Source organism: Talpa occidentalis, unplaced genomic scaffold (genome assembly GCF_014898055.3).
Source record: "Talpa occidentalis isolate TD23 unplaced genomic scaffold, MPIMG_talOcc4v2.1, whole genome shotgun sequence".
Lineage (NCBI taxonomy): Eukaryota > Metazoa > Chordata > Mammalia > Eulipotyphla > Talpidae > Talpa > Talpa occidentalis.
The window spans coordinates 138319089-138346070 of record NW_026555331.1 but is presented as its reverse complement, the minus strand read 5'-3'; the positions used below and the strand labels follow the sequence as shown (position 1 = coordinate 138346070).

Here is a 26982-nt window from a genome sequence, read left to right as displayed (position 1 = left end):
AGGAAATACATTGTCTATGTTTTTTACTTCTGGAAGCCCTCACTCACATGGGTTATCCATTATCCATTACTTCGAATGAGATGATTCCAAGTTTTGGAATGTTCTACTTTTTAAAGCAGGGCCTCCTCGTTTAGTTAGTGAGGCCCACAGTGAAGTGGTTATTAAGAATGATCCCCGGCCACCGGAGGAGGGTCCCACATGGCGCGCAGACCTCTCCTGCCGCCCGCTGCTCCCCTCAGCAGTGTACTTCGGTCCTTCTGCCTGCTCTGCTCCCTGCTCTGGCTCTGGTGAATTCTCTCACCCTCCCGTGCTTCTGACTGTACCCAGTGCTTGTATAAATAAATAAATAAATCTTTAAAAAAAAAAAAAAGAATGAATACCATCATTACTCCCAAACCAAGTTGATTTTATGCATCCAAATGTATCCATTTTCAGGGCCATCCTTGAGGTTAATAGATACATAGGTGACTGAACTTTATAAATTGGAATAGGGATTTTTTTACACTTGTCATAAAAATATGTTGGCATGATATATATTAAGCATGATCAGCAACCATGCATCTGAACCAAAATTCATTTGAGAGAAGTGATTATGACATAGAATTGTTTAAAAATGTTTGCTGTAGAAACACTGGCATTTCATCAGAAACAGATGAGACCACAGTGTGCAGTGCAGTCATTTGATCCCTTTTGTTGAGAGCAGGGTAGAACAATAAATGTGGACACCAATGCCTTCCAAAGTTGATTTGAGGTGTCTTTAACATTACTTGTGATCTGAATAGCTTGTGGTGTTTTAAACAATAGTTTTTAGTCTGTCTTTTAATTATTTATTATGAATAGGGCTGTGAAAAATGGCAGGGCATGTGCCTAAAATAGTGTGTTGACTGACCTTTCTTTTTAAGGAATTCTTTTCCCTTTGTACTCTTAGCTAGTCTCCTCTTCCCCTCAAATATACTATGTCTTTGAAGACTAAGAAATGTATTTTTCACTGATTGAAATCTTCAAAAAAAGTACAGCAACCTGAACTTTTATGTTACTTTTCAGATTTCATTGAAATACTTTTATTTCCATAACCTCATTTTCTGTTTGCCAGCGCTTGTCCATGCTCAGTGAAGTATTTTAAGTAATTCTGCTTAATTTGAGGAGTTTTTGTGTAGGATTAACTAGCAGCCCAAATCCGATTCTAATTCTTGGCAGCTAATGAATCCTTAGGCCCCATTGGGTTGTGATGGCATTGTTGAGGGCCGGCTCGGTGATTTCGGTTGATTCGGCAGTTTTAGAATTGTTGGTGTAGAAGTGAGTCTTGGAGCAACAGTGCACTATTTAAGAAAAAAAGGGACAAGTACTTTTAGGATCTGCTGTGAAGTATAATGAAAGACTTTAGAGCATGTTAATGAAGGGATTGCTGGGCTATAGCCTGCTTCATATTCATCACGTAGTCATGGAAATACCTTTTGAAAAGACTGATAAAAAGGCCCGTTCTGCTACTGCTTTGTGAAATGGAAGATTGGAATTAGATGCTTAAATGGAAAATGTTCTCTTGTTGCAGCCTCTTTGAAATGTGCTGCTAGTGGGAGCTGCAGCTTCCTCCTGCTGACTCTGAGCCCCAGGCTTCGGTTGAGATGGTCCTTTCAGAAATGTGGAGCTTAGTCCAAGCCTGGATTTCAGTGGGTAGCACCTGGCATCTGTGGCTAGAAAGTCCTATGAAGTGTAAGTGCTTTATTCTCTTCTTGTAAAGACTCCTTTTTCCTTCCTTCCTTTCTGTCCTTCTTTCTGCAGCTTAGCAGAGGGGAAGAACAGTGAGTGATGTACTGTGTGTCTAGGATATCAGCATTTGTTTGTATTTTCCTTATGATTCAGTGACCAAAACAAGACTGCTTGGTTTTGGGTACCAACAGTTCTTAAATCCTCCTGTGATTCAAAGTAACGCAATTACAAATTTTGACCTCCCATGAATATTGATACTGGCAGTATCAGCCTGGGTAATTTTTAATTGACAGTTTACTTAAGCAGGTTGTGATATTCAAGTTTGTCAGGTTTCTGTAGAAGTCACTCTCGTATTTTGTTTTTATTCCAAAAGACAGATATTTGAAAAGAGGCACATTTGATCAGTGGGGCAGACGGCACTGAGATGCGTAAGGATGCTTGAAATGGAAAAAATGCTCTTTGACTTGGTTGTACTTGATACATTTGCTCAAGGAGCAGTTTGAGAATTTTTCTAAGGCTAATTCACTGTAGAATTATCTTAGGAAATTAGATAGTTTATATTATCCAGTTTTTTATTTTCAACTAGGAGCATTAAAGATGTGAGTTTTATATTTGGTTTAGTTGTCTGGGGCTAATTTAAAAAGACTCTTTTCCCCCTAATTCAAAAATACTGGTAATATTTTAAAGTACACTCATTCCAGAAAAGACTCCCATTTTGGGGAGATTTTAAGGTTTACTTTCACGGAAATTTTGCTAAAATTTAAAAATCAGATTTTAGCTAGGAAAATACCAAACTTTTCCTATCGCTATAACAAGATAAATATTTTACTTTTAATTTAATTTTGCCTATTTTGCTTTATTAAGGTAACATTGGTTTACAACACTGCGGGTAATGTAGGTAAAATACGTCTTTTAAAACCAAACCAAACCAAATCTCCATCTGGGTAAAGCAAATGAAGTTATACAATGAGGACTTACTGAGTGAAAATGAAGTCTCATCCTTGCAAGGCCTTTGTTTTCTTTCTCTCTGAAGGACTAACTGCTTGTTCTCTGTTCTTTCTCTAAACACATGGATTCTGTTCTTAAAACTGACTGCAAATACACTATACCTCAGCTACCTAGTAAAAGGTTGGATTTAATGTTTGGGAGAACAAAGAGGTGTTGAAGACTTAAGAGATGATGGTATCTTATCATTTTGCTTCATATTTAGTAATTTAATATGTACTTTAAGTGCCTCTTATGGCAAAAGGATTTTGAGAGATACAGAAATAATTAAGACTATTTTTTACTTTTATTTGTTTTTTTTTTTTAAACACTAAGCTTGGTATTGCTTTATTTATTTGTTTGTTTGTTTGTTTATACAAGCACTGGGTACAGTCAGAAGCGCAGGAGGGTGAGAGAATTCACCAGAGCCAGAGCAGGGAGCAGAGCAGGCAGAAGGACCGAAGTACACTGCTGAGGGGAGCAGTGGGCGGCAGGAGAGGTCTGCGCTCCATGTGGGACCCTCCTCCGGTGGCCGGGGAGCAGCCAGGGATCGAACCGGTGCTGCAGAGGCTGCGGGCAGCTTCTTAACCCAGCGCTCAACTGCTGCGCCACTGGGGAGGCCCTATTTTTTACTTTTAAAGAGCTTACAGTCTTAGAAAAGACTAACAAAGGCCTAAGTAATTACAATACAAAGTTCTACAATTGAACTGATAAAAGAGTTAAGGGTACCATGATGGTAAGGTGAAGGGATTTGTTTATTCTACTCTCCAATATGTTCTTATCTATGACTTTCAGGAGTTTGAGTATGATAGGGTTAGTGCTGCTGTTTTGGGAGAAGTGAGCAATGGGAACGCTCTTGCCTGGTCTCTTGTAACAATTTGCAGCCCAGAGTCCTCTCTTCTCATCAGTAGGACTTTCTCAAGTGATTCTGTCCTCTGGTGTATTGACTGGCATTGGACCGTCTTGTGCAGGATAAATTTTTTTGCCCTTTCTTCCGTGGTAGGATTCTGGTGGTGGGCTGAAAACTTTTATATCATATCCTACAGGGGTCAAGTTTTTTCTTTTACCTTTACTGCAACAGCTGTGAATCTTAACCTGTATCTTGTGGGTGACGTGATTTGTTTCCATCCCACACAGTTTAAGGCTTTTTTATTTTCTGTAGGGAAGAAGGATCCAGTGAGAGCTTTCTGTGCCTTTTCTGCAGTTGAGGACTCTCCTTGAGGACTGCTTGACCAATTGGTCTCCAGTTTCTTTGGTCTTCTGCCCTACTCCCCACTTTTCTCCTGAGTATTTGGTGGGGATCTGTAGTTGGTTGTGCACCCCCTTGTGACTGATTCCCAGGAGTTATATCTGCTTATGCTAGCTCACACGTCAGCCTTAATCAATTAGAAATTTTAGCTTGAATGTTATTACCTGGTTGTCTGGTGCACAGCATGCCTTCCTTCTCTGTTGTACCACAGACCAGCCGGTCTCCATGGAGAGGTCTACATTTAGTACATTGAAGATAAGTGGTTCCCATTGTTTATGTTGACAAGTCAGTCAGCTCTGAGTCTAATTGTTGTACCATTAATGGTAATACATCTTTTCCCCTCTGGTTTTGAGGATTTTCCTCTTTGTCTTTTTTTTTTTAAAAAAAACAGTGTTATGTGCCTGGCTCTGGTTTTGTTTTGTTTTGTTTTGTTTTGTTTTGTTTTTAGGATATGTAGAGTATCTCCAATCTGAGCTTGTGTCTTTTATCAGTTTGGAAGTTTCTCAGTCACTATCTTGAGTGCTTCTGCACTACATTATCTGGGATTTCAGTTATGTATGTCAGACTTTATCACTGTGTCCACATATCACTTGTATGCTTCCCATTCTTAACCTTTATCCTTTTTTTGACTTTGTGTTTCAGTCTTGTTATTTTCTAATCTCTTCTTCAGTTGTCTAATTTTCTATTTAATCCTTTCATTTTGTTCTTAATTTCCACTTTACTTAATTTATTTCTAGATTTCCACTTGATTACTTTTATGGATTCTATTTCTTATTGGAAATTCTTCAGTTTGTCCTTATATTTCTTTAATATATTAATCAGCTACTTATTTTCTTTCTAGCTGTTTATTTAGAAATTTTTTAACTTGAAAGAATTGCACAGTGATCACTGATAAACTCTTCTCAATTTGACAGTGCCCCCATTTGCTTTCTCTTGGTCTCTTTCTGTCCCGCTCTGTTGTCTTTACTTTCTTTTTTTCCAATATTTTTTATTTAATTATTATATATAGATTTTTTTTTTTTAGATTTATTTATTTATTTATTTATTTATTTAGACAAGCACTGGGTACAGTCAGAAGCGTGGGAGGGTGAGAGAATGCACCAGAGCCAGAGCGGGGAGCAGAGCAGGCAGAAGGACCGAAGTACACTGCTGAGGGGAGCAGTGGGCGTCAGGAGAGGTCTGCGCGCCATGTGGGACCATCTTCCGCCCTCTTCCGGTGGCCGGGGAGCAGCCGGGGATCGAACCGGCGCAGCAGAGGCTGCGGGCAGCATCGCAACCCAGCGCTCAGTCGCTGCGCCACTGGGGAGGCCCCTGTTGTCTTTACTTTTTAAAAACCTTTGGAAGCAGGGGACCTCCCGGGTGGCACAGGGGTTAAAGTCTCGGTGCTATCAAACTGTTGCCAGCCACTGCTGCATGAGTTTGATCCCTGCCAGGGAGCTGACCCACATGGCGCGGCAGACCTCTCTTGACTTGCCCACTGCTCCCCTCAGCAGTGTATTTCAGTCCGTCTGCCTGTTCTGTTCCCCAGTCTGTCTCTGGTGAATCCTCTCACCCCCAGCACCTCTGGCCTATAGCCCATTTCTTGTATGCATAAATAAATTTTAAAAAATAAAAACTTTTGGAAGCAAATTGCAGAATGTATAATGTTGTACCCCTAAGTATTTTAATATATCTTATAAGGACAAGGATGGTACCATAGTATTTTGGTTACTGTGGTTTTATAATAAATTTTGAAATTGGAAAGTGTGCCCTTCAGAACTGTGTTCTTTATCAGGATTGTTTTGACTATTCAGGATCTTTTGTGATTCCTTATAGATTTTGCTGTTACTGCAAAAAACAATGTTGGGATTTTGATAAGCATTGAATTAAATTTCTAGATCTCTTTGGATCATGTTGACACCAGTACTGTCTCCCATGTTTTCCTTTATGATGTATAAGTCCCATCAGCTGTGTTTTGTAGTTTTCATTGTACAAGTCTTTTTTGCCTCCTTGCTTTTATTCCTGGGTATTTTGTTTCTTTTTGATGTTATTATTAATGTAATTTTCTTAACTTCCTCTTCAGATTGTTCATTGTTAATATATAAGAGTGTACCTAATTTTGGGGTAGTAATTTTGTGTTCTGCAGCTTTGGCTATTTATTTTTATTCTTTAAGGGGTGTGTGTGTGTGTGTGTGTGTGTGTGTGTGTGTGCGCGTGCGCATGTGCGCACAATTTTTAGGGTTGTTAGGAACCAAATTCTATTGTTCTGTTTATTATTTTCATAGGTACATTTATTTTCTCCCGTGCAAACCATTTTAGTAGCATAGTTAACACTTTACCTAGTATAAATTCATCAGAAAATAATTGAAGTATATAAAATATTCATTTGGTAAGATAGTTTTTCTGTTGTTTTATTGAGGAACTAAAGATTGAAATGCAAGCTTATTAAGATCAGTATAAAATATATTTTGTTTATTCATACATTAAAACAGCCTCTAGATTCAATTCTGAGTGAACCGAACTTATTTTAAGGTTGGGAAAAGAAGCGAAGGATATAATATATACATTAGGGTTGGCAGTTTTTACAATGATGTATTAGTTTCAATAGAAAATTTTGGGTCATTTCTCTTAATACTCTTCCCACACAAACACAAAATTAATGATTCTAAGCAGCAAGATTAATCCTATTGATTTACTTGATGTGTTCCTTCCTAGAATGAGTCAGAAGAGTAGGTAATGCTTTTGTTGAACAGGGCCTACAAATACGTAGTTTTGAAGTGTTGACTGAATTTTAGTAGGTAATTTAGCTTTCATCAGATTTTTCTTTCATTATACTTTGGTTGGATGATTTGATATATGTATTGAGTCTTTATGGCAATAAAATTATTCAGAAAAGTAGGCTTATTTAAGGTATTTTTGTCTGATCTACTTTCAGGTTCATGCATGGGAGATTTCAGACCAGTTGTTACAGATCCGACAGGATGTGGAATCATGCTATTTTGCTGCCCAGACCATGAAAATGAAGATTCAGACCTCATTTTATGAGCTCCCTACAGACTCTCACGCCTCTTTACGGGACTCATTACTAACTCATATCCAGAACTTGAAAGACTTGTCACCTGTCATTGTAACGCAGGTAAATCCTGTGCCTCTTGTTAAGGAAATCTTAAGGTCATTTGTATGTATCAAGTTTATTTTGATTGATACTATTACGAGGCCATGTGAGATAATGATAACAGCTTTACTATAGAATTGCTGCTATATTACAGACTGATTCCCAAGTTGATAGAAAGCGAACATTTAAATCAATTATATTTAGTTCATTTAAATCATTTATATTTAGTTCATTTAATTTCATACAGATTTGAATACCAGAAGTGGGGGAAGTGAGTGAAAGTTTTCACAGGTAGACGTGTTTCTCCTGTTAAAATTGCAGATGATAAAAACACTGTATGATTCTGGGTCAGAGGTCTACACAGTTGTCTTTTTCTTGACTGATTGGCTAATAAAAGTCTCATGAGTCAAACAGTGAAGTAGAGCATCTGACCTTTCCCCCTTAGACAGAGAAATACATTAGAAAGGAAAACTGGAAGCTTCAGTGAATACATACTCACATGTGTTCTCTGCCTGGCATAGAAGTGCCCTTGAAGAGGAAGGAGGCTTTTGCATAAGGCTTCAAGATGAGAAATGGAAAGAGAAGGGATATGGCAATCCATTACTTGAGGAGTAAGTCAAAGGTCTGACTTTGTCAGTAGCTTTGGCCTTTTGGCAAAGTATAATTTATCTGTCCATGAAGTTCTATGGTATTGCCAATTAAAAGTAAGTATCGATATATTCTGAGAAAACTCTATAGTCTGTTCTTTCTGACTTTTTTTGTTGTATTGGTTGTTTTTAAGTTTTTAAAGTTTAAATCTCAGCGATTTGTAGCTAGTCCAGAAGAGTTTTCATGATATATGCATATGTGTATGTGTGTGTGTGTGTGTGTGTGTGTGTGTGTATACACATATGTATATATATATATATATATATGTAGTTGGGGGGAGGAGGTTTTCAAATGTTTTGGTTATCATATTGTTTGGTAGAGGTTTTCTTTCTTTGCTTTCCAGTTTATATTGATGGTAACACTATTTCTGTTCATCTGTTCTGTTCATTTATTTAATCTCTTACTCAGCTGGCTTTAGCAATAGCAGACCTTGCCCTACAGATGCCTTCCTGGAAGGGATGTGTACAAACTTTGGTGGAAAAGTAAGTAACTTGTATTGACTGTATGCTAGCATTTGGAATTACCATTAACCTACATAGAGAAATTTGTTAACAGGGGCTAGACATTTATACTGTTTCTGTGAACTCCTAACATAAAATTATTTATTGTTTGCCTTTATTAGATTAAAAGAAAATCATAGAAAATTTTGATACTACAGAAATATGTGGGGCATAAAGAAATTTATTATTTACACACACATACTCTTCTTGAATTAACTGTAGTGAAATCTCATTGTCTTATGGATATCTCCGACTGACATCTCAGCAGTTCTGTAAAAGATATTATCTGAATGCTTAAGATGATATTAAATTGAAAGTTGTTATGAGTGTATCTTCTTACTAATTGGGGTTTGTTTTATGTCTGTCAGAGGGATGTTACTATTTTTCATACATGGAGCTTGCTGTTTTGAATGAAGGTTTCCTTATGGGTCTTGGCAAGATAATCTTGATATTTGCTTTGGTTAGGAAACTTTCTTAAAATAAAGTGGATGTCCTTTTTACTTCCAACGTCATTAAAGAGTTTTTTGTTTAAGAAAGTTTTTGTCAGGCCTCCCTGGTGGTGCACGGGTTAAATCTTGGTATTATCAAGCACTCAACAGCCATTGTGGCATGAGTTTCTTTTCTTTTTTTTTTTTGAACTTGGAATGCAATTTAGTGTTGTTTTTTTTTTAAGATTTATTTTTATTTATTTATACAAGCACTGGGTACAGTCAGAAGCGCGGGAGGGTGAGAGAATTCACCAGAGCAAGAGCGGAGAGCAGAACAGGCAGAAGGACCGAAGTACACTGCTGAGGGGAGCAGCGGGTGGCAGGAGAGGTCTGCGTGCCATGTGGGACCCTCCTCCGATGGCTGGGGAGCAGCTGGGGATCGAACCAGCGCTGCAGAGGCTGCGGGCAGCTTCGCAACCCAGTGCTCAACCGCTACGCCACCGGGGAGGCCCTGTGGCATGAGTTTGATCCCCGGCCAGGGAGCTGACCCACATGGTGCAACAGACCTCACCCACTGCTCCTCTCAGCAGTGTATTTCAGTCAGTCCTCCTGTTCTGCTCCCCACTCTCTCTTTGGTGAATCCTCTCACCCCCCCCCCCATACCTCTGGCCTGCCCCCCAGTGCTAGTTTGTACAAATAAATAAAAACAAATCTGTAAAAAAGTTTTTGTCAAGAAACTCAACACATCATTGAAAAGAATTCTAGCAATATGAAGCTCTCAAAGTGAAAAGTGAATACCTTCCTCTCTCCCAATTCCTATATTTTATTTATTTATTTTGTAAAGAATCTTTTCCTCTTCTTGCAAATGATAGTGATTTGCATTTATTTATTTATGCATACAAGAGCTGGAGTGTACACCAGAGGTATGGGGGTGGGCCAGAGAGGGAGGGGGCTGAGAGGATTCACTAGAGACAAAATGGGGAGCAGAATAAATGCACTGCTGAGAGGAGTAGCAGGCAAGATCGGAGACGTCTGCTATGCCATGTGGGTTAGCTCCCTACACTGGGATCGAACTTGTTTCTGCAGTAGCTGCTGATAGCGTCATAGAGCTGAGACTTAACCCTTTGCACCACCAGGGAGGCCCCAATTCCTGTATTTAATAAGTAACTTTTCATGGTTGGTTATATGATCCTCTAGACTCTCATTTATGCCTTTAAAAATAAATAGGTACAGGGCCTCCCCGGTGGCGCAGCGGTTGAGCGCTGGGTTGCGAAGCTGCCTGCAGCCTCTGCGGCGCCGGTTCGATCCCCGGCTGCTCCCCGGCCACTGGAGGAGGGTCCCACATGGCGCCCAGACCTCTCCTGCCGCCCGCTGCTCCCCTCAGCAGTGTACTTCGGTCCTTCTGCCTGCTCTGCTCCCCTCTCTAGCTCTGGTGAATTCTCTCACCCTCCCCCGCTTCTGACTGTACCCAGTGCTTGTATAAACAAAACAAACAAACAAATAAAACATGCCTCTATTAAAAAAAAAAAATAAAATAAATAGGTACATATATATTTTAGCATATACCTACATATTTGTTTGTTATATGTAGTACGTTTTATAGTCTTTTTTTACTTAATAGATTTTGGTCGCCCACATACATTCCACCGTATGACTTAACTTTTTTTATCCTAATTGTGGAGAACTTTTACATTTTGCTGTTATAAAAAAATACTGTTGTGTATAGGTTTGTGTACTTCATATGAGATTTTTTTCTGAGTAATACATTTCTGGAAGTGGAATTGCTAGGTCAAAGATTATTCAAGTTGAAACTTTACGTGTGTGTGTGTGTATATATATATATATATACACACACATTTTTTTTTTCTCTTTAACATTAGTGAAAATGTTTTTGTTATCATTGGTTATTCTGACAACTGTTACCTTGTGTGATTGTGTATTTTCTGACTCTGGTATCTCCCCCTTTTCTTTTCCAGATATAGCAATGACGTAACTTCTCTGCCTTTTCTGCTGGAGATACTTACAGTGTTACCTGAAGAAGTACATAGTCGTTCCTTACGTATTGGAGCTAATCGGCGCACAGAAATTATAGAAGATTTGGCTTTCTATTCTAGCACAGTGGTATCTCTCTTGGTGAGTAGGTTTTGAAATATTAAGTTGCTGACTAGAGGCAAAAAACCATGATGGTTGTTTTGTAATCAGTCGGATTATTGTGAAATAGCTTTAGTTGAAAATTTGTCAACCGTAATACTGTGGCTTTTATGAATATTAAAAAATACTTTCAGAACTATACTTCTTGAGCTTCTAAATAATGTGAAGGTATTATCTCCATTTTATGAGTGCGAAATAGGTTTTACAATTATGACTACTAATTCAGTATTTCAAATCAGATCTTCTGATTACACAGTCTTGTATTACCGTCAACTCTTGATCAGATATAATGCTAATGGAAGCTCCATATAAATTTACTAAGGACATGATCCTCTTGAAGATTAATTGAGATCTTGACAGGAAAGTGGTCCAAGGCTTTACTTGACCTTTGAGCAATATCACAATTATAGGTTAGCTAGTTTGAGTTTCTTTGTAAAGAGTTAAATTTGGCTGTGTCCTTTCTGATTTTGTGGAAATTTTGATAGTCTAGACCAGGGTTGGCTGAATTTATGATTTATGTGCTAGTCACCTGTTTTTGTAAATAGAGTATCCTTGGGACATAGTTACATCATTCAGTTACATATAGGCATGCTTCATGTTATTGTGCAATGCGGCTATTGAGTTTTTTTTAACAGATTTAAGTTTTTTGGCAACCCTATGTTAAGCAAATCTATTGGCACCATTTTTTTCAGACTGCATGTGCGCCTACTTAATGTCTGTGTAACACTTTGGTAGGTCCTGCAGTATTTCAGATTTTTCATTATTCATTGTTTTTACTATCTTTATCTGTTATGGTGACCTGTGATCAGTGATCTTTGATGTTGCTATTGTAATTGTTTTGGGGTGCCATTAGTTGCATACATATAAGACTGAGCTTAATTCAATAAGTGTGTGTGCTAACTGTTCCTCTGACCACTGTTTGACTGTCTCTCTCTCCTCCTTGAGCCTCCCTAGTCCCTGAGATACAACAATATTGAAGTTAGGCCAGTTAATAACCCTACAATGGCCTCTTAAGTGTTCAAGTGAAAGGAAGAATTGCAAGTCTCACTTTAAATAAAAAGCTAGGATTGAGGGCCTCCCCGGTGGCTCAGCGGTTGAGCGCTGGGTTGTGAAGCTGCACGCGGCCTCTGCGGCGCCGGTTCGATCCCCAGCTGCTCCCCGGCCACCCGAGGAGTGTCCCACATGGCGTGCAGACCTCTCCTGCTGCCGGCTGCTCCCCTCAGCAGTGTACTTCAGTCCTTCTGCCTGTTCTGCTCCCCACTCTGGCTCTGGTGAATTCTCTCACCCTCCCGCACTTCTGACTGTACCCAGTGCATGTATAAACAAACAAACAAATAAATAAATAAATAAAAACATGCCTCCATTTAAAAAAAAAAAAAAAAAAGCTAGGATTGATTACGCTTAGTGAGGAAGACCTGACAGCAGCCAAGAGAGACAAAGCTAGGCCTCTTGCTACAGTTTATAAACACAAAAGGAAAGGTTCTTTTTTCTTTTAATGGTAGAATTTCATTTTATTTACTTATTTTTTAATTTATTTTTGTGTATGTGTCTGGAAGAACTGGAGTGCAGGTGAGGTGCTGGGGTGGGGTGCGTTTGAGAGGATTCACCAGAGACAGAGTGAGGAACAGAACAGGCAGAACTACTGAAATAAACTGCTAAGAGGAGCAGTGGGAGAAACAGGAGCAGTCTGCTGCACCATGTGGTTTAGCCAGGAATCAAACTCAGGCCATAGGGGTGGTGGCAGTGAGACTTAACCCCTAGGCCACCAGGGAGCCCCAAAAGGAAAGGTTCTTGAAATTAAAAGTGCTATTTCAGTGAACGCCTTATTGATCAGAAGACAAAAAAGCCTTATTATGGATTCTGAGAAGTTATCTTGGTTTGTGTAGATTAATCAGCAACAACATTCTGTTAAGCCAAATCCTAATCCAGAGAAGGGTCCTAACTCTTCAGTTCTATAAAAAATGAGAGAGGCAGAAAACTTTGATGCCAGGGGCCTCCCTGGTGGCGCAAGGGTTAAGATGCAACCTATGAAGCAATCCGCAGCCACTGCAGCATGAGTTTGATTCCCAGCCAGCCAGGGAGCAACCCACATGGCGCAGCAGACCTCTCCTGACGTGCCCACTGCTCCCCTCAGCAGTGTACTTCGATCAGTCTGCCTTTTCTGTTCCCCACTCTATCTCTGGTGAATCTTCTCACCCCCTACACCTCTGGCCTGTACCCCAGCTCTTGTATGCATAAATAAATAAATCTTTAAAAAAAAGAAAAATTTGATGCCAGCAGATTGGTTTCTGAGGTGTGACGAAAAAGCCATCTCCCTAACAGAGTATAAAGTGAAGTAGAACATGCTTGTGCAGAAGGTGCAAATTATTAAGATCTAGCAAAGATCATTGATATGAGAGTGTCCACACTAAACAGCTTTCTGTTGGAAAAAGATGTCATCTAAAACTTTCATAGCTGAAGAGGACAAGTCAGTGCCAGAATTCAAAGCTTCAGAAGACAGGCTGACCCTCTTATTATTAGTTAATGCAGTTGGTGCCTTTAAGTTGAAGCCAGTGCACATTTACCATTCTGAAAATCCTAGGACACTTAAGAAATTATGTTAAATAGTCTCTCCTTTTGATCTATAAATGAACCAACAAATCCTAAATGATGTGTCTGTTTACAAAATGGTTTATTGAATATTTTAAGCCCAATGTTGAGACCTACTGCCCAGCAAGACACGTGCTCATTGACAATGCACGTGGTCACCCAAGAGTTGTGATAGAGAAATACGAGGAAATTAGTGTTTCTTTCATGCTTGCTAACACCACATGCATTCTGCAGCACACGAATCAAGGAGGAAGTTTGACTTGCAGGTCTTATTATGTAAGACCATATCTCATAAGACACTAAGTGCCATAGTCCATGGCTTCTGTGATGGATTTGGGCAAAGTAAATTGAAAATCTCTGCAAAGTATTCAGTGTTGTAGGTGCCATTAAGAACATTTGTGATCCCTGAGAGGAGGGCAAAATACCAACATTAACAGGCGTTTGGAAGAAGATGATTTTAACCTTTATGGATGACTTTGTGGGGTTCAAGTCTTCAGTAGATGAAGTAACTACAGATGTGGCAGAACTAGCAAGCAAGCTAGAATTAGAATAGGAACCTATAGGTATGACTGAATTGCTACAGTCCCATGATCAAACTGGGGACAGATGAATTGCTGTGAAAGGATAAGCAAATAAAGTACTTTTTTGAGATAGAATTTCTTTTTGGTGAAGATGTTGTGAACACTTTTGAAATGAGAACCAAGGATTTAGAATATGACATAAATTTAGTTGATAAAGTGGTGGCAGTATTTGAGAGGATTGATTCCCAATTTTGATAGAAGGTCTACTGTGGGTAAAATGCTATCAAATAGCATTGGATGCTACAGAGAAATCTTTGGTGAAAGATGTGACAAACTACGTTGTCTGATTTTAAGAAATTGCCATAGTCACCCCCACCCTTCAGCAGCCACCACCCCAGTCAGTAACTATCAATCTAGAGGTTAGACCCTCCACCAACAAAAAGATGATGACTCACTGAAGGCTTGGATGATGTTTAATATTTTTTGGCAATAAAATATATTTTTTTAAAGATTTATTTATTTACGCATACAAGAACTGGGGTGTAGGCCAGAGGTGTGTGTGGCGGGGCGGGGGGGGGGGGTGTGGAGGTGAGAGGATTCACCAGAGACAGAGTGGGGAATAGAACAGGCCTGACTGGATTGAGTGAAATACACTGATGAGGGGAGCAGCGGGCAAGTTAGGAGAGGTCTGTGCCATATGTGGGTCACCTCCCTGGCTGGGGATTGAACTCGTGCTGCAGTGGCTGCAGATCATTTCATAGTGCTGCGTCTTAACCCCTTTCACCATTGGGGAGGCCCCTAAAATATTTTTAAATTAAGGTATTGCACAGTGTTTTCTTATACATAATGTTATTGCACCCTTAAAAGACTACACTATAGTATAAACATTTTTATATGCACTGGAAACCAAGAATTTTGTGTGACTTGGTTTATTGCAATATTAGCTTTATTGCAGTGGTCTGGAACTGAACCCACAAATTATCTCTGTGTTGTGCCTGTATTGTCTATGTCCATAATTTTTCCCTAAAGCAACAGAATTGAGTTTTCATAGAGACCATATGGCCCGTAAAGCCTAAAATACTTATTGTCTGGTCTTTTATAAAAAATATTTGCTGATTCCTGTATTAGAAGATATTAAATTGGCTATCTAGCTCAACTTTTAGGTACTTATAGTTTGACAAAGATTTCTCAGTAATGTGGCTGTAGTAGATTATTTTTCAGGGATTTGTTCTAGTACTTTTGTGTCATAGATCTTTTTATTTGATAAAAGCAAACTTGTTTAAAATTGTATTCAGTTTGGTGTTAGAAATTCATTGGAAAAATTATTCTAAGTTAAAATTATATTTTAGTCAACGATTTATTTTAAAGCAGTAATAGAAAATATAGATGTATATATATCTATAGAAAATATAGACAAGCAAATTACGTTCATGCCATCTGGAGTCATGTTAATCCTTTAGTATATTTCCTCTATCAATATATGTTTCTGCGAATTTTTGTACACATCTTCAAGTCCAAGTGAGGTTATGCACTTTAACACTTCTGCAGCCTGCTTTTTTTAGTTGTCCAGCTTCATTTTTTTTTCATTTCAGTAACTTCTTATAACATCTAATAAATACCTAGGCCACAGTCACATTTCCCAAGTTTGTCCTAAAATACCCTTAATAGCATTTTTCCAAATCAATATCTAGCCTAGAACCATGTCTTGCATCAGGACCGCTTTTAATTGCTGTCCTTCTTCCCTTCCTTTTTCAAAATGGTACTTTAACATATAGGAAGGATATCTTCTTTTGGACATTTTTCATGGCCTTGTCTTTGTTTCATTTAGCTTGTTTTTCTGTTCTGTAATTCATCTAATTAGAAGTTACATACAGTTACTTTCTCATTAGGGATTCCTCAAGAGAATTCAGCCTTAATGCCCTAAGGCATTCATTGATATAATGAATTCTCTCCTATGCATTAATCGTGGTTCTGGCTATAAACCATCAGGATAATTGAGTAAATAACCATTCAAAACAATTTTTCACAGAATTTAATTCTTTCCTATAACCCTGGTTGAAAAAGACTGAAAGCTTGATGGGTTAGTTTTAAAAGGTTAAAACATTTTGCATAAAGTATATCAGGGACTTTTATACTGATTTTATCAGAAGAAAATACTTTTTGTTTGACTTTATATTAGTGATGCTAGCACTGACTGGATTAGGATAATGACAGTCTGATTCTTTTTAAAAAGTTTTCCCCCTTGGGGCTTCCCTGGTGGTACTTCTGTCTCGCCCGCTGCTCCCCTCAGCAGTGTGCTTCGGTCAGCCTGCCTGTTCTGTTCCCCACCCGTCTCTGGTGAATCCTCTCAACCCCTGCATCTCTGGTCTGTACTCCAGCTCTTGTATGAATAAATAAATAATTTAAAAAAAAAAGTTTTGCTCCTTATAATGCGGTTTATACAATGGTAATTTATTTTACAAATGTCCAGTTTGTTTTTTTGTTTTTTTTTTTTTTTTTTTTTTTAATTTTTTTTTTTTATAGAGGCATGTTATTTATTTATTTGTTTGTTTGTTTGTTTTGTTTATACATGCACTGGGTACAGTCAGAAGCGCGGGAGGGTGAGAGAACTCACCAGAGCCAGAGCGGGGAGCAGAGCAGGCAGAAGGACTGAAGTACACTGCTGAGGGGAGCAGCGGGCGGCAGGAGAGGTCTGCGCGCCATGTGGGACCCTCCTCCAGTGGCCGGGGAGCAGCCGGGGATCGAACTGGCGCTGCAGAGGCCGGTTAGCTTCGCAACCCAGCGCTCAACCGCTGCGCCACCGGGGAGGCCCACAAATGTCCAGTTTGATCGCAACCTTTTTCCTAATGGTTTTAAATTCTAGTTGACTTCAATCCCCTTAATTGATAATTTCACTGTGGTTTATAAAATGATGTTTTAGTAATTCAGTCATTCATTCTACATATGTTTAAGTTGGCATTCTCCTGGATTACTACTAGAAAGTCAGGAGTAATTCTTAATTCTTTTATAATTATTGTTTTAAAAGTAAGGATTTGTTTTTATTGGTGCTTCAAACATTACTGGTTTTTTCCCCCTAGCATTTGCTTATGGAGTATAGACTTAAGTTTTTATTGATTCAGGATTTCCATCAGAATCATATGCTTGATGCTTAAAATGTTATAACTTTGGCCACTGGAGCACTTCTTTGTTCCTAACACACATAGATGAGTAATACTCATCTTGTTACCTCCTTGCCTTAGATCTAGAATCCTTAGTTCCTTTTAGTATCTGTCTGGGTTCATTCAGAAAAGAGAAGCCACATAGTAATGTGCTCAGGGAATGTTTAATATAAAGAACAACTGTAAGGAGGAATTGTCTAGTAAGAGAGTTCCAAAGAATGTAGAAATAAAACAAATACAAAGAGCAGTTACTAACCCCAAGGCTGAGCAAGTGTTTCCAGGGAAGGAAGAGTTCCCTTTCCCAGAACTGCAATCCAGACCCTCTTGGAAAGTGTGTGACCGCGGAAGAAATATCAGTGGTGTCACATGCTGCTGAAAATCTGACTTCTATAACTTGACAGAAACCTGCTTTCCAGGAAGCTCAAGAAAGGTGTTCAGGAAAGGTCTCACCAGAGGCACTCGGCCACAAGATTGCCTGTGTGTGAGAGTACCAGGAACTCTTGTGGGCTGCTGAGCACCACAGACACTGGAGAAGCTGAGCATACTGAATCTGGTGTTGTAGTAGTGGTACATTCTTTATGCCCCAGAAGCATTTTGCCACAAAACCATTGATGAGGATGAGGAGATGTTGGGGAATGTGATGGCCAGTACACTGCAAGAGCTGGACACCAGAGAAGCTGTGAGTGTGGATTGGAGAAGCTGCATATTCTGCAGAACACTATGAAGTGAGCATACAAGAACTAGGAAGTCCCCTTTTCCGCTTACATTTTCTCTCCATTATTCAGACAAAAAGCTAGTGCCAGTGATACAGGAAAAACTTATTTAATGAGCCCAGATCTATTAAAGAGTGAATTTGGAACTGAGGGCCAATAAATCTGTAACCAGCAGCAGTCTTCCCATTTTACTATCGCAGCTTCCATATGTCCTCTTAGCTCCTTTGCAGTGGCATAATAGGCAAACAGAAAATATGCAGAGCTCCTACAGCACTCATTTATATATTGATCACAAGGTGTAGTTGATATCTGACTTCTTCCACAACTCATTTCATCTTTCCCAGCTGCTCTAAACTAATTATTTGTGTCCCTTCTCCCCAAGTTCATACGTTGAAAACTAATCCCCAGTGTGACATTATTTGGAGGTGGGGCTTTGAGACATTGTTAGGATCTTAAGGGTGGATTCATCTGAATGGAATCAGTGCCCTTATAAAGAGAGATCCCAGGAGACTTCCTCACCACTTCTATGATGTGAGGACTCAGTGAAAAGATGCAGTCTATAAACCAGGAAACAGGTTCACACTGAATCTACTGGGACTTTGGTCTTCAACTTCCAGCTCCTTATGTTGCTTATAAGCTGCTCATTGTTTGGTATTGTCAGAGCAGCCTGAAGAACTAAGATACCTGACTTGGCCAGGTGTCTTTGGAATGCTTTACTCTGTGGAGTGGCTCAAATCTTCATTTCCAAAAAGTCTGAGCTCTGAATCATCTTGCTTATTTTGGTTGTTGCTTCTGCAGTTTTCCATTAATCTTATCAATGGTCAAGGAAATGCTAGAGTTGTCTGGGTTCTAGATTGAAAACTCCTTAGTTCCATGGTCTAGAAGCAACCCAGTTTTTTCTTGGTAATTGGGCTCATCACCCAGGTTTGTAGATTAACCCTTTTCCCCCCTGTTGGTTCAGTGGTAAAAGAAGCTCAAATTGAGAGTGACTTGTGGGTTAAGTTTATTATTAGCTTCACTAGGACCCAACTAGATGTCTCCATTCCAAGTTTCAGAATCTCATTCTTTGGGCCTCCCTGGCAAGGCAGACCTCTCCTGTCTCGTCCGCTGCTCCCCTCAGCACTATATTTTGGTCATTCTGCCTGTTCTGTTCCCCACTCTGTCTCTGGTGAATCCTCTCATCCTCCCGCACATCTGGCCTATACCCTGGTTCTTGTATAAATAAAATCTTAAAAAAAGATTTATTTACTTACGCATACAAGAACTGGAGTACAGGCCAGAGGTGTGGGGGTGAGAGGATTCACCAGAGACAGAGCGAGGAGCAGAACAGTTTCTTCCATTTGTAAACATCATGCACAATTGAATTTGAAATGTCATTCAGGAAGCATAAAGGGCAGCAGTTGTATAATGAGTTTACATCAAGAACTTCAAAGATTTAGGTATATGTATATGATTGGAAGAAGGAGGGAGGGGGAGAGAAAGAGGGAGGCAGAGTGGGGAGTGAATGGAGGGTAAGAGTCCTCTCATTCATTGATTTACTAAAATAATTAGTGTCTTGGCCCTTTCTAAATGTACTGTGTGTGTTAGTGATACCAGGCAACAACTAACATCTCTGAACATTCTTCTCTGAGTATTGGGAACTAAAAAGAGGAGAACTTCAATTGAGAAGTAGAACCATATTTGACATTTTCTGTTCTCTTCCAGATTGTTTTCTAGTGACTTCTGTTAGTAATTTCCCCTCTAACATAGGAGTTCTCATGGCCTTTTCTGCAGTTTTCCTTCCATAAAGAATTGAGTGCTTTCTAATGCCAGGTATGTTTTTAGACAGTGATGAGCCTCTCAGAACAGGTTCATATCTTAGACATAAACTCATGGGTATGGGCCTCCCGTGGTGGCGCAGGCGGTTGAGTGCAACGCTGTGAAGCTGTCAGCAGGCTCTGCAGTGCTGGTTCAATCCCGGCCGGCCGGCGAGGGTCCCACATGATGCGCCAGACCTCTCCTGTCTCGCCTGCTGCTCCCCTCAGCAGTGTATTTCGTCAGTCTGCCTGTTCTGTTCCCCACTCTGTCTCTAGTGACTCCTCTTACGCATCTGGCCTGTACCCCGGATCTAGTATAAAATAAATAAATAAATCTTTAAAAAAAAAAAAAAAAACTCATGGGTATACCTTTGGTTATATGAATAATTACCCTGCCAGGTAACTGTAAGTCCTCTCTTCTTCTACAGGCATGTGCAGTGTAACACACACAAAATAAATGGAAATGGGCAGAAATGAGTCTGTGTTATTTCATTTAAAAAATAAGCAGTCAAGTGGTATTCTTTCAACAAATATACCTAGAACTACGAATAGACTTGGTTAGTCTTTGGGTAATTCTCTTCCCCCTTGCTTTTAATGTTTCTGGCACTCTTTTTTTTCAGTGTTCTAATCACTACCATTGAATATTAGTATATATAGTCTTAAATAAATCATTGCTGCAGTCTGCCTACCTTTTGAGGGTTTTTTGGAAATACCAGAAGTTCTTAATAGGATATTTGTTCTGTGTATATATAAACAATAAGAAATTTAGGAGGCAGCTAAACAAGTTACTAAACCTGTCTTCCTCAGTTTCCTCATTTGTATAATGAGGATGATAGTATCTACTTCATAATGTGAGAATTACTGAGCTGATATACATAAAACTCTAAAAAAAGTGCTTGGCACTGTGTGAGTTATGACGGGTCAGCTTATTTATTAGTTATATACTTACTTTTTCTTGGTAAGGAAATGTCATGGCAAGGAAAAGGTAGAAAGTAGAAGAACCCAAGTATATAACATATACCTTATATATCTTCTTTCTTCTAAGAAAGAGGATATTTAGTTTTCTTCTAAGAAAGAGGATGTTTAGCATCTTCTTGTTCTTGGGGAGTAAAATTAACTATTTCTCTACATTTTTGCAAGCAACCTAGCACACTCTATGGAACACAGTAATAAAAGCAATCATTTTCATTGTAGATTGCATGGTAGATAATGCTTTGAATATAAGGATTTTTCTGTATGTTTTATATCAGCATTGTAAACATGAATGTCAGAACCTAATTCTTCAAAGTGGAATTACCATGAATTTACTTGAATCATTTATTTTTATTTTCCTTTATTTCTGTTCAATGCACTACAATTGAAACTAAGTATGTGATCATTACTGCCTGATTCTGCTAGCATAGGGAAACATGGCCACCTGGGAGTGGAAGTGTCAGCATTTAGATCATGCCATACTTCCCAAGCCCTTTGGTAGCTACCATGTTTCTGACCCATTACCTGCAAAAATTATTTTTAAACATCTTTTTTCAGAAAAGGTTGATTACATTTTACTTTGGAGAAAATACCCATCACAAAAAACTTGCAAATATAGATATTTTATGTCCTTTATAAACTATCACACTGTACTTCCTGTGGTATAGCATATTTGAGAGTATTTGGGTGTAGAACCTGAAACATAAGTTTTTCATGTAGGAATATGCAATGGTATAACTGTCCTGTAAAATCAAGAGTTTTATTTTAAAGATAGCTCTATTGATAAGATTACTAAATGCAGAAGTGGGAACTAAGAAATAAGAAAGTTATTTCTGTTTGGGCAAGTTTTTAACCTCCCTGTACCTCAGTTTCCCAATTGAGAAAGTGAAAATAACAATAGCACCTATCTATAGTGGGATTTAATGAATTAAGAATATTGACAAGGTGTCACTTAAAAGCACTTCTGTTAGCTGTTATTGTCACCCTCACTATAAAATGAGATGATTATGATAATGTTTTAAATGTAAAGATTGATGTTGCCTTTTTTTGTTTTTGTTTTGTTCTTTTCAGATGACCTGTGTAGAAAAAGCAGGAACAGATGAGAAAATGCTTATGAAGGTCTTTCGCTGTTTGGGAAGTTGGTTTAATTTAGGAGTTTTGGACAGTAACTTCATGGCTAACAATAAGTTACTAGCACTTCTTTTTGAGGTTTTGGTAAGTAATAGTTTTGTTACCAGTTTTTCTCCCGCATATTTTCTTAGACTAACTGACCTATGCCTTAAAGGTATTTTCAGATTTCTGCACAGTAATTAGAAGGTTAAGAGTAAGAAAGCAGCAGAATCCTTGTTGCCAAATACCAAATTAAGGTGTTGTTTTAATACTCAGAAGAGAATAGGTTTAAGAGGAAAATAGTCTTATGTCTTAATCAGTGATTTGCATATTAAAATTCAAGTAACAGGGGCCTCCCCGGTGGCGCAGCGGTTGAGTGCTGGGTTGCGAAGCTGCCCGCGGTCTCTGCGGCGCCGGTTCGATCCCCGGCTGCTCCCCGGCCACCAGAGGAGGGTCCCGCATGGCGCGCAGACCTCTCCTGCCGCCCGCTGCTCCCCTCAGCAGTGTGCTTTGGTCCCTCTGCCTGCTCTGCTCCCCGCTCTGGCTCTGGTGAATCCTCTCACCCTCCCGCTTACTTGTACCCAGTGCTTGTATAAATAATCAATTAATTTAAATAAATAAATAAAGTTCAATGTACTTTAAAAAAAAATAAAAATAAAAAATAAAATTCAAGTAACAAAATACTCTGGCCTCTTTTTCCATGTTTTAAAATTACAAAGTGTGGTGTATTTCTAATACTTTTCACTGGATCTTTGAGACAATTACAGGTCAGAATATTAAACTTTGTAGTTGAGATAGTTAACTTAAAACATCAGGGTATGTGTAGGGTAGAGTTGGGGGTTTTGAGGTTAATGGATTAAGAAGTAATAGCTTTTTATGTACTTGTGCATTTCTACCTAGACTTTGAAAATAGTACCTAGCAATACATTTCTCTGTTTTGGTGGATAGTAGTAAATAAATGCATTGACAAAGGCTAGCTTTTAGAAATCAAGGAACACAGCAATATTCTGACATAAATATTGAACAGGTCTTTGGAGATGTGAGTACTTTTGCCTTTCTCCCAGAGGGTTTCCTTCCATGTTGACGTTTATTATGGAAGCTCTGTGTATACTGGTTGTAGGCTGGTACACTATTACTTAGAAAATGGTAGTGTGGTAGTAGATATCACTGTGACTTACGGAAGGAAAAGGAAAGCACATTCTCCAAGAAGAAACTTTTAGCATTTCATTGTTGTGAGTGATTTTCTGCTGTCATTCTTGCATCAGAAGCTAAGAGTCAGGAAAGTTAGGATGCTATTCTTTTGCTAGTCATTATCTTTGACTCTATGTTTGTCAGTGCCCTTCCTTAATAATAGTAATTTTGATTTTCATGTTACCAGAGTGTGTATGTTGTAGTCTGTATAAATAAATTAAGCCTCATTTCTGGTTAAATAATTTATGAATATAATTATACATGAATGAGCACAGTTTTTTTTTTAAGATTTATTCATGCATACAAGAACTGGGTTGTAGGCCAGAGTGCAGGGGTTGAGAGGCTTCACCAGAGACAGAATGGGGAGCAGAACAGATGGATCTACTGAATTACACTGCTGAAGGGGAGCAGCTGGCAAGACAGGAGAGATCTGCTATGCCACGTGGGTCAGCTCCCAGGCCAGATATTGAACTCATGCTGCAGTGGCTGGTGATAGCTTGATAGCGCTGTCTTTAACCCCTGCACCAGCAGGGAGGCCGCCAAAGTGAGAACAGTCTTGAATGTGCTTCAAGCTTAAAATAGTGGTGACTCTTGGGAGTTGAGATTGGGTTAAGAAGCAAGTTAAATAGTGTACCAGGATTATGTTATCTTCTTTACTAATCCAATGTTGAGACCTCTGTCACTTAAGAGTGTTTCTAAAGTTGGGGTCAAATATATTCTTGATTTTACATTCATTCATTCATTTAGTAGTTTAAAAATCATGCTGTATTTTAGTTTTATGTGTGAACCAGGTCTTTCTTATATTGTTCTTTCTTTCATAGTTCTTTAAGTCTTTCAAAAACCTCAGACTCGATATAGTCAAAGGACTAAATCTTTTTTTTTTTAAAGATTTATTTATACAAGAACTGGAGTACAATCAGAGGCATGGGAGGGTGAGAGAATTCACCGAGACAGAGCAGGGAGCAGAACAGGCAGACGGACCAATTTACACTGCTGAGGGGAGCAGTGGGCAAGAGAGGAGAGGTCTGCTTCACCATGTGGGAATCTCCCTGGCCAGCTGGGAATCGAACCCACGCTGCAGAGGCTGTGGACAGCTTCACTGCGTGGTACTCAACCCTCTGAGCCACCAGGGAGGCCTAGGACTAAATCTTAACAGAGAATATATTTTAATCCATCACTCAGTCTAAGCATAATTTAATGAATAATTTGTGTTTGTGTGCTCTCCCCTTCCCTGTATAGCTTTTTTCTTGGGATTCTAAATGTCCCTGTTTTTATTATTCACAATAGGTTAATATGCCTTCACTAAATACATCCAATCCCTCAACTGTATTCTCCTAAGTAAAAACCCTGGAGGCCTCCCTCTTTGAACCTTCTGATCTGTTCTAATTTGTATCAGTTGCTCTTTAGATCTGCTTGCCAGCTATCATCCTTTTTATTAGACTTCTGGATTGGGCTGTTATTTTGGTGGGGTAGGGACTAGAGGAAGTGGGTTGAGTAATGAGTTTTTGAACCTACTTAAATACCTTTTTCAGAAGGATGTATGGGAAGCAAACGTTCCATTTTTGCATCCCTGAAAAGTATTGTTCTTTTGCTTTCATTCTTGATTGCTGGGTTAGCCAAAAATAGAGTTCTGGGTTCAATATTCTTTTCCTTCCAAATTTTAAGGCATTAGTAGGCGCCATTGCTTAATGAGGAGGTGAATAACTGATTTTTGCTCCTTTCTAAATCTCCTCTTGTTCTCCCCAGAACTTTTGTTAACCTTGGTATTCTGAAATATCATGATGTGTTTAGATGTATAGGTCCTTGGCATTTGTTGAACTCTTTCATTTTGGATAGTACTTACATATCGGAAAAAGGATAGGAAAAGATTTTGACAGATTAAAGTAAGGTAAGAAATACATGGCATTTCATTTGGGAGGGACTAGTTCGAAATATAAAACATGGATTAGATTTTAAATGTCATATGACCATGATTCAGGTACAAAGACACTGATTTCCTTAACATATAGAGAAGTAATCCAGAAAAGGACAGGGAAGACTGATGGTCGTTGTCTTGTTGGAGACCATGACTAGGCTGTTAGGCATTTAAAATACATATCCAGAAACAGATATACTTGCTCTCCTATTACTTGGATTACAGCTTAATGATCATATTCTTAGTTCCTTATTCCTGATATCTCCCAGCAACAGGATAAAACCTCATCCAACCTACATGAAGCTGCTTCAGACTGTGTGTGCTCAGCTCTTTATGCCATTGAGAACGTGGAGACTAACTTACCATTAGCCATGCAACTTTTTCAAGGAGTCCTGACATTGGAGACTGCCTATCATATGGCTGTGGCACGTGAAGATTTAGACAAGTGAGTATTTGAAGTGGTAGCTCTGTGTTCACACACAGTCTGGTATTCTTTTAAGTCACTTTTTATTCATGTATCTTTTGTAACTGTAAATATACAAGCAACATTGTCAAGATACTGATATTCTTTGTTTTTGCTCACATTTAATTGTGATTTTGATTTTATTAATGCTGTACCAGACAATATTTGTTTAATTTATTTCTCTTTACTGCTTTTACTTTATTTACTGAAAGAGAAGGGAACTTTTGTGGCCTTTTTTGTAGGCCATTGATTTCTAAATTTGTAATACTTAAGTGAGAGGAAGGGAAAAGGAAAGTTTGCAAGATCACTTGGGGGAAAGGAAGGGTTGCATTTATAATTATGTTTCATTTTTAATTGTGCTTAAGGCTTTAATTAAATGTGGGGGAACCTGCTTAGAGCAGCTTGTACTGTCGGAGGTACATGTACTGAATGATGTTGCAGCACTTGTTAACACGAATGATCTCAGTGTCCATGGTGCGAGTTAAGTGACAATAGCAATAGTGGTACCCATCTCCACCGATTCTCAGAAATTCCTTCCAGATGAAGTACTTGGCCCAGGTCAGACGTGTGTGTCCTCCCCAGGCTCAGGAGTAGCAGCTTCAGGAGTAAGGTAGTGAGCAAATTCTGAAAAGTAGTCCTCAATCTTTGATTTTCCAGCTAGGACTTTCTCAGCAAGCAGGTCTTGCTTTTTGAGGAATAGACCCACAGAGATGGTGTGTGGCCATCTGTTGTTCCAGATGCTCTTGAAATGGTTCAGGGTCTCCTGCAGGCAGCTAGTCTGGCTGTCCTCCCTGATGACCATGTGGTAGCTGCTGCTGGCCACCATGAAGTTGTTGGCAGTCACATCATTGAAACATTGAATACATTTGCACCATTCATCATGCCAGCTGCCCACATGGAACATTTGGAAGTTGATGTTATCCACCTGAAACTTAATCCCAAAGATTCTAGAAGTCGGGATGCAGTAGCGGAGCAGATCCTCGTCACTGGACATTTAGTCAGCCTGATTGATGACATGAGCCTTGTCCAAGAAGTACTGGGGACAATCAGCTGGTACTTCTTGGAGTGCTTGTAGCAGCCTCACATCCAGATCCTCCCACAGAGCCTTGGTGTGTTCCTAGAATTTCAGAAGGGAAGTCAAAGTCGGGTTTGTTATTCACAATCAGGACTGAACTGGTTCTCAGGGCTGGCCAGCTACACTGGGCGCGCCAGGTTGCTTATGGCAGCCACGATGGTTTCAATAGCCTCCTTCAGGTTCTTTTTGATGCTCTGAAATTTGGTTGCCTTGTACCATTTGATTCCCTGCGCCATTGCTGTTGCTCCTTGCCCTATGTGGGTCCTCTTCACTGCCCTCTCCATTAAATCCATGAATATGCAGGATCCTCATTTGATTCATGATAGTGCTTTTGCCAGATTCTCCAGCTCCTCCTCTGACTACCCTCCAAGTGTGGATGACTCGTGTGGAACCGCTGGCTTTCTGGGAGAGGTTGGCTCAAGGGCACACAGGCATGTTCTGAAGGTCTATGCGCTCCAGGAGGCTAGCGGTGGTAGCCAGGACTGGTGCATGGCATGGGGGGAGGGGGAATCATGTACCTAGATCCCCCAGCAGCTCTAATTTGGTGGTGCCGGGTACTCTTAATAGTCTTATCTGGATCTAAAGTGGCAAATTGGATGCAGAAGGAGAGTCTGTAATTATGGAAAGTAGTAATTTTTTGCACTTAAAAAATTAGGGATGAACTTTGAAGTATCAAGTGTGATTTGATGGGAGTTATATTAAAATGTTTTAGTAATTG

At 39.3% G+C, this 26982-nt stretch overlaps 1 protein-coding gene and 1 pseudogene across 4 annotated transcripts in view; one reads left to right on the top strand and one right to left on the bottom strand.

The window, feature by feature from the left end:
- TNPO3 (transportin 3) overlaps window positions 1-26982 on the top strand; it is a 75589-nt gene that overhangs the window by 11337 nt on the left and 37270 nt on the right. For 3 of the 4 annotated variants that reach the window (XM_037512987.2, XM_054692649.1, XM_037513008.2), the window contains exons 2-6: window positions 6855-7055; window positions 8091-8164; window positions 10587-10743; window positions 21582-21725; window positions 24996-25171. In XM_037512987.2, coding sequence (XP_037368884.1) covers window positions 6855-7055; window positions 8091-8164; window positions 10587-10743; window positions 21582-21725; window positions 24996-25171 — 752 coding nt within the window. Of the gene's footprint in view, window positions 1-6854; window positions 7056-7555; window positions 7646-8090; window positions 8165-10586; window positions 10744-21581; window positions 21726-24995; window positions 25172-26982 lie in introns of those variants that run through there. The other variant, XM_037513001.2, reaches the window with a different exon arrangement.
- LOC119246649 (guanine nucleotide-binding protein G(s) subunit alpha-like) lies at window positions 25582-26624 on the bottom strand (annotated as a pseudogene).